At 42.9% G+C, this 13,007-nt stretch overlaps 1 protein-coding gene across 1 annotated transcript in view; it reads left to right on the top strand.

Moving 5' to 3' along the window:
- Positions 1-13,007, top strand: part of ALK (ALK receptor tyrosine kinase) — a gene marked incomplete at both ends in the record, with an annotated part of 583,016 nt that overhangs the window by 181,148 nt on the left and 388,861 nt on the right. Inside the window, one exon of the mRNA XM_079791596.1 lies at positions 4,744-4,908. Coding sequence (XP_079647722.1) covers positions 4,744-4,908 — 165 coding nt within the window. The remainder of the gene's footprint in view (positions 1-4,743; positions 4,909-13,007) is intronic.

Below are 13,007 nucleotides of genomic sequence, written 5' to 3'. Positions count from 1 at the left end.
TCTGAAACACTTGTAGTAAGAGACAAAATGAAAAACGGTGAAGTACCTGTGGGATTGATAAACATGTGTTCTTCTCTGTTTTTATTACTGGTTTTCACTCTGTAACATTTGCTTCCAAACCTTGTGATGGGTTGAGTCTGTGTGACATTAACCAGTGGATTCCTATGACTGCCCCAGGGCAGTTGCTCTTAAAGCCCCTGCCACCCTGTGGTCATCTGGAAATTGGTCAGCCTTTGAACACGTGTCTTAAAAACGAAAGGAGGTTGCTTGTCTCTTAATTGAAATTGACTAAAGTGAATGAAGAAACTAGTGGGAGGTCTCTGGGTTTCCAGGGTCAAGATCAAGAAGACACAAAAGGCCTTGACTCAAGGAATTTTTTTGAGCCTGAGGTCAGTCTATTTCCAGAGCCCACCAAAGGGAAGATCTAAGTGTCCAAAGTACACCATATTGCCCTACTGTCCTTCCAGGGTGTCATGGACTGTGCCTGGAACTTACATGCAGTCTTCTCTATGCGGCCCAGACTGGGAAGGCCCCGTCTCTGCCTGAGTAGCTAGGCATAGGCCTTGGGCATGACAACTCTGATAGTCTCACACATACCGAGAGGCTAGGTTTCCACCCTCAGACTCAGTGTCAGAGTGGGCAGTCATTGCCAACTTATTTACAGCCAAGGAATTTTGATAAGAGAACTGTGCATCTCTCTGGGCAGGGTCACCATAGGGTTTTCTGAATGATTGCCTTTTATATTAGGACAATGTCTTGAAGCTAACTGCTAATGGAACAGTTCAGAATATAGGTACAAACTGATAAAAATGCATGAAAACACACAAATACACACACATTCACCTGGAACAGTCATCTGTAAAACTTATCTGAACTTTCCTTCCTAGTTATTTGAGAGTGAATTTTGAGATAACCTGAGTCCTAATTGAGTATGATGCACATTCAGCCTCCTTCCATGGGGAATCTGCTTCTAGGGATGGCAACAAGCCTTCATTTAGAGGAAGACAGAGTGAAAGTGACTGACTGACAGTCTATAGGATTGGTTGTGTTGGCCCAGAATGAGCCCTTTAAAATAAATGACCTTCACAGATGGAGGGCACCGTAGAGGGTGTATGCTCTATTTCTTTCATTTTTCAAATGCACAAAATGAGACATAGAGAGATAAATAGACCTCCTGAGGTCCCTCAGCTGCTGTTTGCAAGACCAACCCCAGAACATCACCACTGCCCTGCCAAGACCTTTCCCTTTACAGCACTTGACTCTCAGCAGGCGAACTGTTTCCAGGAGATTCCATTACCTTATCTTTCTTTCATGATGGGAGTGGCTAAAAGGTGGGTAGTTGTGATTTCAACTATGTGATTGGTAAATTCTGGAAAGTATGTCTTTTTCTCATTGTGTTCAATTCCCCTGGTTCCTAACAGGTACATAAGGTAGGGTTGAAATCTCTGGGTTCTTCTGAAGATCACAGTCACTTTGCAAAATGGGTCTGACACAGAGGAAATACCTACCTGTCCTCTTAGGGTAGTGGAGGAGACTTTGCAGATCTGAAGAGGTTGCAGACTTTGGGTCCAATAATCAAAATATAATAGTGGATTGAGATCTTTTTTGAGTCATTATTTTTTTCAGCTTTTCTTTTTACCCACATGTCTGATCTATCATCAAGCTCTTTATCATCTCCACTGCTGCTACTTTAAGTGGGTTGAGATTTGAAGCTGTGGAGGTGTGGTGAAAAATGCCTGGGTCTTCATTATCCAGCCCTGGGTCAGATTCTGGTTCTGCCTCAGGAAAGTCCTTTGATCTTTGAGCAAGTAGAATAATCTTTCTGAGCCTCAGTTTTCTACTCTGTAGAGACAGGACATTCACTTCTCATTGTTTTTTTGCAGATTAAATATAGTTACATAAGACAATACCTAGCATAGTCAGTGAATGTTATTTTCCAACCCTTCCCTTGGGTGGGAACCTTCCTCTGCCATTGGGCTACTTAAGGCTAAACACTTCACTGAAGCCCTTGATCCCTTTGACTTCCATCTGTAAAATAGACTCCCCTATCCCACACAGACTGAGTCAGAGGAGGGTTAAGGAGAGAGATTCAAGAAGCACTGTAGGTCTAGACCTCAAAAAAGACCCATGGAAATGAGACTTAACCTGGTGTTTTTTAGAAAAGATACATCCCAGGTAATATTGTACAAAAAGCACTGAGACTAGCTCAGGAGAAGGAAACCCATCCTTATGTTTTATGGGAAATTAAATCAGAATGTAGGAAGGCCCAATTTAATTTCACCCCAAATGAGCAGTAATGTTAACTCCACTTCTATTTAAAGCCAAAGAGTACAGCTTTGACAGCTAAAGTGAGGCTGCCTTGGAGCAAGAATTTCAAAATGAACCCATTTGATAATTGGAGAGTCTGCCTAGCCTGTTTCACTAGGCAGGATTTGCTCCAAAAACAGCCAATTATTAGACTCTTCTGAATCCAAAGGTCCCAGGATTGATGATACTTGATCGATTGCACATTTGCCAGGCAGTGTCTAAGAATGCATGTCACACTTCTGTCCCAAATAGAAATTGGATAACTCTAATTGGAGGAAAAAAATAAGAGAGATGATGGACCACAGAAATTGAAGCTTTGAGAAAGGTACAATAATTGTCAATGTGGTTTGGGGATGGCCAGTAACTTTCTCTTCCACCTTTTGACTTGCCATTTCCTAATGTAGGTGGGTCTTTTTGAACCTTCCCAGAAGGGCCACATTTAGTGGCTACACCTTTCATTATGAGGATCATTTTTGTGTCACAGAGTACAAAATGTTGGATCAGTTTTCTCCTTGCATTCTGCTATCAAAACCAGGTGCCTGGCGAGAAAGTCTTGAAGATTAAAGCAGTCTACAATTCATGGATACCAATTCATAGCAGCAGCTCAGCCCCAGAGGCAGGTAGAAAGTCTTCAAGGCTGATGAAATATGTAGGCAGCAAGTGTCATGTCAACCCAGACAAGGCTGGCTCGGCCTGTTCAGTTTTGCCATTATAAAGGTGAACTGTCTGAATCGTGAAAGGGCGAGTGGCATTAACCTTAGGACCAGAAGAACGGCAGCTCCCGGAGAACAGCTGGCACGTCAATCCCTACAGGCTGAGAAGAAAGGTGCTTAACAGGAGTGTAATTGAAGGATTTTTCCTCTCCCCCTAAACTTAGATGGTTTGGCCGGTGTCAATGGGTTTCATTTTACTCCCACTCCAGGACAGGGCCAGCTACCTAAGGGTATGAAAATCTAGTGACCGGCTGCCTACATTAGAATTGGCCCCACTTCTCTGCATTCTGAAATTTTCAGCAGACTCTTCTTGGAGAACAAGATATCAAGAGCCCAGAATCAGCTATTAAAACACACAGTGATAACTGGGACTTTGCACACATTAGCACCATCACACAGCTTTATTTATCAAATTAGTTATAACCCTTCTGAGAGCCAGAATTTGAACCCTTAAAAAAGTCACATCCATATGGACTTTAGCAAGCAGCTAATCTAGGTCTCATTTTGAGGAACTTGAGGCCCAGTGAGGGTAAGTGTCTTATTCAAGGTAACCAGAAAGTCAGCGGCCGAGCTAGACTATAATCATCTTGTCTATACCCCTTGTTTTCCAATTGAGGGCACAAAGTTCCATACATGAGAAGAGACTGGCCAAGCCTGGACACCACCAAATTCCCCCAAATTTCTAATCCAGAGGTTCATTCTTTATATCACATTATTTCTTTCTTCACATCCCCATGCTGAGGGGAGATGATATAGTAAAAGGTGGATGAATAATCTGCATTTTGGTACATATTCTATTGATGCATCAGCTAGCTTTGAGAACCTACCTGGTAAAAAGTGCTTCATCATCTTTGGGTAAGGAAGGGAAAGAGAAGGTGACTGTATCCTAAAAGAAGAGCAAAAATGGAATGATTTGGACACAAGGATGAATATCCCCCAAAGAAACCCAGAAAAAGGTCATAAAACATCCCTCTTCCTTCTTTCTCCTTACCCAGTGACTGACCCCATTCCTGCCTCAAGAGAGAATAATGTGGATTAGCTGGCATAACGTTGGTCCTCTTTTCTGGAGAGTGGTTTAAGGGTAGACAATAGAGCTGGCAAACAGGGCTGTGAGTAAGACTTATATTCCCTACGGCTTTCTCTTCGCAGATAGGGCAGGACCTGACTAGGATTTTTCCTGAGCCTCAGTGATGGACAAAGATCATATATATAGATAATGCAATATCCACTAGTTCTTACAGATAACTTTCAAAGTAGATATTATCATCCCCAATGTATAGGTATGGAAATTTCAGGCCAAAGATGTTAATTTTACTTTCTGGAATGACCAGCGTGCAAATGGCAGTGCCAGACTTAGATCCAGACCTATCTGATTGCAAAGTCAGGCCCTTCCCACTTGACCTCAGTCCTCTCCATGTCACCAGGTAGCCTCCTAGGATGCAGAGCTTCTCAGGGTACAACCTGTTAGTTTTCCTGCCATCTCTGAGGACACTTCCCATACTCTGAGTCATACAAAAAACACCTTTTTCTCTCTTAGCCCCCTTTTCACCAACATGGAGCCAGCCACTTGTGAACTTGACAACTTACCACCTCAGAATAGGGTGAGGATTTGTGCATGACAAAGGCCAACTTCCCGGAATGGAGGAGTAAAGCTCTAGGGCTGGACTGTCATGTTTGGGAAACAGTTTGCTCCACTCACCGTTGGGTGTCACTGTCATTGCAGGGCTGGAGTGCAGCTTTGACTTCCCCTGTGAGCTGGAGTACTCCCCTCCACTGCATGACCTCGGGAACCAGAGCTGGTCCTGGCGCCGTGTCCCCTCGGAGGAGGCCTCCCAGATGGACCTGCTGGACGGGCCCGAGGCAGAGCATTCCAAGGAGATGCCCAGAGGTAAGGGCAGAGGCTACTGCCAAGTGTTCTGGATGGGCCAGGATGGCTGGAATGTCAATTTCTGTTTGAAAAGTGAAGGCATCCCCACCGCTGCTCTACTCCATTTCCTTTGAAACCGCTTTTAATATCTGTGCCTCTCCATGCCTTCTTGAGCTATGCAAGGAAGGAGAGGATGCAAGTCCAATTTTAAGATCAATCCAACCCTTTATTCTCTTACCAAGTAATGGAAACAGGATTTCATGACTCTCTTTCATGCAGATTTCCCAATGTAAGATGTAGGAGAAAGTGCTTGTCCATTTGGAACAGGGTTGCCAGATAAAAACAAGACACCCAGTTAAACTTGAGGGACAAATTATTTTTCATATATCTCATGCAATAGTTGAGACATATTTATACTTTAAAAATTATTATAATTATACTGAAAATTGTAAATTTAATTCAGTGCCCTGCACTTTTATTTGCTAAATCTGGCAATCCTAATTTGAAAGGTATTGTGTAACTGGGTTAAATATTAGTTTCAAAGCCATTAATGAATGGTTATTCAGGCTACTTATTAGCATTCAAGGTGCTTCTGGTAGTCCAGAGCTGTTTATGAACATCCCTTTCTGAATTATCATGGACTGGAAAAGTAGTGGGTGCTCTGGAGAAGTAGTGGGTGCTTGTTAAATATTTGTTGAGATTTAAGAGAAAGATGTAGAGGCACTAAGCCTTATTCCTGCCTTCAAGTCTCTCTATGGCAAATTTTAGAGCTCCTAATTCCTTGGACCCAGATAACTGCTGACTCAGAATTGACAGCCTATGTACTAGTATTTTAGGAAGAAATAATGTATTTATAATAATTGACAGCCTATGTATTACTGGCTTTTAGGAAGAAATAATAACTGACATGGTACTTTCAGTTTGCAAAACCTTTTCACCCACACTGTCTCACTGGATTCCAGTTTTATGAGGGAGACAGGGAAGTGGGAAAGCTAAGCTCAGAGAGAGCAAATGACTTGCTGAAGACCACACAGCATTTACATGTGGGTCCAAGTCTAGATGTCTGTTGTGATGTGTCCTAAACATGGACACTTTCGGCCACATTGTGTTTCTTCTTTGTAGCAGAGGTTATGGCAAGAGCCTTCCCTGGGCCCATTTCTGGGGGTGTTTATCTTACTTGGAATCTAACAGGGACCAGGCTCAGGTAAGCTCTAGGGGGTCATTGAAGGTGGCACAAAGGTAACTAATGCTCTTAGGCTTCCTCATCAGCCTGGAGGCCTGGGGTGAGAGACCATCTTTTCCTACACACTGTCCCAGGCTAACCTTTTCTTTTGTTATGCCTCTTAGAAATTGCCTGACGTTGATTTATATTTTAAGCTGCTTTCATCTGGATACTGATGTGTATTGTAGGGAATGTGTGTTTGTACGTAGGTGAGTGGCTCTTAACCTGATAGTGCATCCAAATATTCTGTAGAAGTTATACAAAATACTGCACAGACCCCCTAGCTGAAACTATGATTCAATAGATCTGAGATGGAATTTAGAAATCTGTGTTTTCAAATTTTTATTATAAAATTTAGCATGTGCAAAAATGTAGATGTAACATATATGCATAGACTAAAGATTACAATAAAATCAACACTTGGGTTCTCACCACCTAGTGTAGGAATTTGAATGTTGTTCATCCCTTTACAGTCTATCCCCCACCTAGATAAAAAATCTCTTCCTATAAGTAGAACAACAAATCAATCTCTCTCTCAAATCAATACATTTGAAAATATTTTTAAATATCTTCCTTTCTCAGAGGTAAACACTACCCTGTATTTTGTGTTCATCATGAGTTTGCTTTTGTTTATGGCTTCACCACTTATGTATGTAGCCCCAGACAACATATGGGCCAGGTTTGCAAACTGTTATATAAATGGCATAATACTGTCATTTTGTGGTTTGTCCATTTTGATGCTTGTTACTGTGGTTCATTTAGTTTTTAATCTATTGCATGAAAATCTCACAATTTATCTCTTCTACTCTCATTAGACATTTGGATTGTTTCCAGGTTTTTACTATTGCCAGCAACACTAATGTAAGCATTTTTGTATATACTTTCATGCATGAGTATGTCTAAGAGTTTTCCTAGAGCATAGATCTAGAAATGGGATTGCTGGGTCATGGGGTGCAGCTTCCATTCTAATGAGTAATGCTGATCTATTTTCCAAAGTGGTGGCACCAAGCTATAACCCCCAATAGAAATGTGTTAGTATTTTCTTTCCTAGGACTGTACCCCTCACCATTGCCTGGTATTGTCAGACAGTCATTTTTGTTCATGTGGTAGATGAAAAACGTATTTCATTGCAGTTTCAATTTCCATGGAACTCCGGAAATTTTATGTTTTTATAAGTGTCTCAGATGATTCTGAGGCATAGTTAAATATGTTGTACTTTTGATGTAAGCCCCTTTTTCAGACTTACTCCCATTCAGCCACCACTAGGGATATCTCTGGATTCCAATTCCCAGCTCCAGAAATAGTCGTGGCTGTACATGTATTTTTCATTACTGTAGGGTTTTTATTTGATAACTATTGAATTATGATCACAGTTCAGTGAGACCAGGAGAGAGAGGAAAGTATCTATTGTGAAGTCAGATTTTATAACTTTGAAATCAAGTGCTTTTAAAATTTTTAAACAATTTTTAAAACAATACCAATAGTTTATGCATTGCCACTCTTTGCCTATTTCTCCTCCTCCATTTCCCTATCTTGTGACCTCTGACATCTGCATATTGCACTGAGTACTGTGAGAAACAAGAAAAGAAGAAGGAAAGGAGGGAAGGACAATCACTTATCAATGTGGAAATCTATCAATGCCTTTATGTTTTTATAAAACTGGTCCCAAGAACCAGGGCATGTACTGAATGTGAACATTTTCCAATTAGATAAATCAATCAAGATTGGAATATTCATTTTTTAGTGATTTTTGCCAACTTCTATCACTGAAAAATCATTGCTCTTTCAAACATGGTATTATGTCACATCACTAAAGGCAATGATGTGAATAGCCATGACAAATGCCACTGTGGCTATACCAGTCTATTCATCAAAATCTTTAGTGAACAAACATATCCAAACATAACTTGTAGAGACCTCACCACTGTTAGAAACTTGTGTTTATTTTTCCTGGAGTTTAACAGGGGAGTCTATACTCACACATCCTTGATCAGTCTTAGAAACAAGGGACCTGCCTCCCAGGTCATAGGGACACTTCTGGAATGTCACTGAGAGGCATTCAGAGCTTTTAGTAATGGGCTGCACATTACTTTTTGAGTCAACTAATTACATCACCACCTGTTGCTTGAAGTAGGGTTGTTCCTCATGAAGCAGGCTTGTATATCATAGTGTCCCTTGACCTTCAGAGAAAGGTAAAGGTGAAGGGTGACATGCCCAATCTACACAATGGCAAAACAAGGACCTACATTCCAGTTCTAACTCCCAACTCTTTAGGATCTCACTTTTTCTGTCTTTTTTGGCAGAAAGTATGCTGGTTGTGGAGATAAGGAGGAGTGATGGGTGCCCTTTAGGCTAGTATAGTTACTAAAGTTTTTTTTAAAACTCAACATTTATTGGTTAGATGGTATTTAGACTCTATTGCCGTATTTCTTGTCAGGGGATATAGAAGGGCCAGAAAAAAGCAGTGAGATGATACCAATCATAGATAATGAACTGTAAGATTATAAATTCTACATGATTTTAATTTATGGCCCCTGTAGATGAGAATAATAAGTGGGATTCAATTCAGAGCAGCAAGATAATAAAAAGTGATGATCTTGATGGAACACAATATTATGAATTAATAAAGTCTGAGGAATTATCAGGTTGAGGCATTCTGTGACTTTTCAAGAAGTCCTAGGGGTATGTTTGATTTCTGCTACTTCCAGGGTCTTGGAATGTAGTCAAAGGAACATATTTTTCTTCTCCAGAAAGGCAAGCTTTTGATCTCTTTCATGAACACTTGAAAATGGAAAATGGATTAGTAGCCCCTCTTCAAAGCCCCTCCCCAAGCCCTCACGCCTATGCTTACACAAGAAGAATGGGAGTAGACTAGCTAGGAGGGGCTGACTCTTCCTATATCAACTCAACTTTCTTCAGGGCGCTGATTCTCAAGGGTTTTTTGTTTTTGGTGGATGGCCTGGGTGGAGCTCTGCTACTGAGATTCTTCTGTTTACCAAGATGACTTTGTTTTCAAAAGATTGAGAAACATTGTCCTAGAGTTCTGGAATGGCTAGCAATGCTGTCACAGATGACTAGGGCACCACAGTGCCAAAATGGGGTCATCCAGCCTTCTGGTCCACTCTTGTTATACCTTTGTGTGTTCGTTTCTTGTAGCTCCTATAACAAATTAATATAAGGTGGGTGGCTTAAAACAACAGAAATTTGTTTTCTCCCAGTTCTGGAAGCCAGCAGTCCAAAATCAAGGTATTGGAAGGGTTGGTACCTTTTGGATGCTCTGCAGGAGAATCCATTCCATGCCTCCTTTCTGGCTACTGGTGAGTGCAGGTCATCTGTGGTGTTCCTTGACTTGTAGATGCATTACTCCAATCTCTGCCTCCATCTTTACATGGCGTTCTCCTCTGTGTTTCTGTTTCAAATCTGTCTCTTACAGGGACACATGTCACTAGATTTAGGGCCCATCTTAAATCCAGCATGATCTCATTTGAAGATCCTTAATTACATCTTCAAAGGCCCTGTTTCCAAATAAGGTCAACTTCACAGGTACCAGGGATTTGCACTTGAACATGTATTTTGGGGACCACTATTTGACTACATGCTGATTTTTCTCTCCCTATATGTAGGTTGGCATGTGGAGTCTCAGACCCTTCAGGAAGTTATGTCAGGCAGGTTCAGAGGAGTCCATATTAATTACCAGCAGTTTACATCCTTCCTTCAATTCCTTCCCCCACCCAAGTGTTTGCAATATTCTTAAAAGAATCCCTGAATACCTCTCAGGTAGACTTTATTCCAGTGTTAGCTGGAACCTGGGCCACATTTTGAGATTAAGTGCAGCTTGGATGGGGAGTTTCTCTCGGGACACAGCCCCCTTTATGCCCACAGTCACTGGAGGCTACAGTTGGCTGATTAATTGGTTCTCAGTTTCATGCTCTGACCCTTGACCCTTTGGGGTGTTGATAGGCAACTGGAGTGATGATGGTCTGACTAGCGTATCCTCCTTACTCTAGAAACTTATCATTCACCACCAATTCTACCCTTGGGCTTTATTGGCTCATTGACTTGGCCCTCATAAAGTAGCCTCTTCAGTCATGGATTAGTATACCTACATGTGAGTGGGTTCACACACATACACACACACACACACACACACACACACACACATATATATATATATATATATATATATATATATATATATATATACACACACACACACACACTAGAGGCCCAGTGCATGATTAAATAATGCACGTGTAGGGTCCCCTAGGCCTAACCTGCCATCCAGGCCATATCCACTGCCCCGCAAAGCCTAGCACGCTCTGCGGACACTGCTGGCAGCCTGCTCCCCGCTTTTGATGGCAGGGGGTCCGCTGGTGCCAGAGCGGACACACAGCTCCCCGCTTTCGATTGTGGGGGAGCTGGGTGTCCGCTGGTGTACCAGGCCTTTCAAAAGCCTCCGGCGGAGGCTTTTGGCCTGGTGCCGGAGCGGACAGACATCCAGCTTCCCCGCTTTCGCTTTTGATCACAGGGGAGCTGGGTGTCTGCCCGCTGGTGCACCAGGCCTTTCAAAAGCCTCTGGTGGAGGCTTTTGGCCTGGTGCCAGAGCGGACAGACACCCAGCTCCTCCGCTTTCACTTTCTATCGCGGAGGAGCTGGGTGTCTGTCCCCTGGTGCTGGAGCGGACACCCAGCTCCCCACGTTTGATGGTCGGTGGTGGGATGTGGGCTCGCTGCCCCAGAGGCCCCTTCTGTGCTGCAACACAGCCATGGCACAGACGCTGAGCTCGCGCCGCCGCTGGTGACGCGAGCTCAGCATCCCGCCAGCCCAATCGGCCACCCCGGCCACCCCAAATCCCACCCCCCCCCCCGTGCCTCCTGGCCAATCGTGGGCATAGTGAAGGTACGGTCAATTTGCATATTACTCTATTATTAGGTAGGATATATATATATATATATATATATATATATATATATATATATATATATATATATATAAATACACACACACACACACACACACACACACACACACATACACATACACACACATGCCTGATCTGATAGCCCCATGGTTCAGGCCACTCTTTGGATTACACATCAAGATGGAAGCATTGCCTCTAGAAACCTGTGTGACACCCTAGAAGAAGACACAGGGGCTCCTGCATCTATTAGCATAGATGAATTTGTCAGGTTAGCCCCTGGAGGCTAGGGAGCCTGAAGAGAGCCCACAGTACAGTGTTGTGGGCTCGTGTGGCAGATGACATGATGACTGCCCAAAGAAGTCCTGATCCTCAGAGCCTGGGCACATGTTGCCTTTCATATCAAAGGGGACTTTGCAGATGAGATTATTCTGGATTATCTGGATGGGCCCAATGAAGCCACTGGGGATCAAGAAAGAGAGACGTAGGAGAGCCAGAGTTGGAGCGATGTGCTGATGGAAGCAGAGGCCAGAGAGAGAGAGATTCAATGGTCATTTAATTATATGATAGTTTGTATCTATTTTTAAATTTTTACTTATTCTTTGGGTCATATATTTCTTTATTAAACTAACATCTGCAAATCCCTTCCAAATGCAGGACATTGCAAATTAAAAGGTAGGTAAAGGGATATCTAAAATCAAGGGGTTACAGGGCCAAGTACAGCGGCAGCACAGCAGCTGTTGGCATTGGAGACAGAGGAAGAGGACATGAGGGAAGAAATGCAGGCAGTTTCTAGCATCTGGAAAAAAAGGCAAGGACATAGGTTCTCCATAGACTCTTGCCTAGAAGGAACGCAGCCCTGCCAACCCATTTTAGACTTCTGACCTCCAGAACTGTAAGATAATACATTTGTGTCATTTTAAGCCACTAAGTTTCTGGCAATTTGTTACAGCAGCAATAGGAAACTAGTACAGCACATCTTGATCAAGTCTGTAGAAAATGTGGTGTGCTTTTGGGGCACCTTTCCAGAAAAAAAGCAAGGCTCAGATGACTGACTGGGCCTTTGGCAAAAATTCCTTGCAATTATTGTAGAAGGTATCCAATGAAGGTACCTGTCGACCACCCCATTCACTGGGAACACAGCACACATCTTTGTGGATCAGAAATAGAACAGAAATACGTAGCGGCAGCAGGATCTGAGGCTAGAAATAAGCAGTTGTGTCTGAGAGCTTGTCTCCTGTAGGTAATAAGGGCTGAAGGCAACCCTGGCAGAGGCCTAGAGAAGTTGATGCCTAATGCGATGGAACTGGATGAGCCTTCCATGCATGTGGAAGGAAGCTGTGGCAATGCCAGAGCTGTTTCTGTGGTGGGAGGAGGCCGTGAAATCACATGCACAGGGCCTGCGGTGAGCTGTCCGGGGCTGGCCCTGGGCTCTGTCCCAAAGGAAATAGGCAGGAGTTACAGGTTGCAAAGTGCTTTTCCATCCACCATCACAACTGATTTTCATAACACAGCGAGATGGGTATTATTAGTTCCCCTAACTTATAGATTGTTAAACTGAGGCTAAATAGTAACCTTTAGACAGAGGGAACTGGTCTTTCTCATTCTTTGTGATGTCCCAAGAACCTGGCCTAAGTTCCCGTATGAAGCAGACATTCATGGAATGATTCTTGGCCCACAGATGAGAGCTTAGAGAGAAGTACACGGTTCACGTCTGAAAAGCCAGGATGTGGCAGAGCTGGATGCTGAATTTCAGTTTTTGAAAATGGAATCCCAAGTTCTTTACTTTAAACCAAACTCTTCCTAAAACACATGTTCCCCAGATTGAGTCTCTTTCATGGTTAGGGCAGGCATATTCTATGAGACTATCTGTATTCCCAGTGGAGATGGGAAAGGGTCCAGGCTAGCCACAACCTTCTCATTAATCCTAGGACTGTAGGTATATGCACATGAGACATGGAAGAGGTCAGCACTCCCTTA

This window comes from Cnephaeus nilssonii (genome assembly GCF_951640355.1).
Source record: "Cnephaeus nilssonii genome assembly, chromosome: 15".
Taxonomy (NCBI): domain Eukaryota; kingdom Metazoa; phylum Chordata; class Mammalia; order Chiroptera; family Vespertilionidae; genus Cnephaeus; species Cnephaeus nilssonii.
Note: the sequence above shows the minus strand (reverse complement) of the source record. Positions and strands in the feature narration are given on the sequence as shown.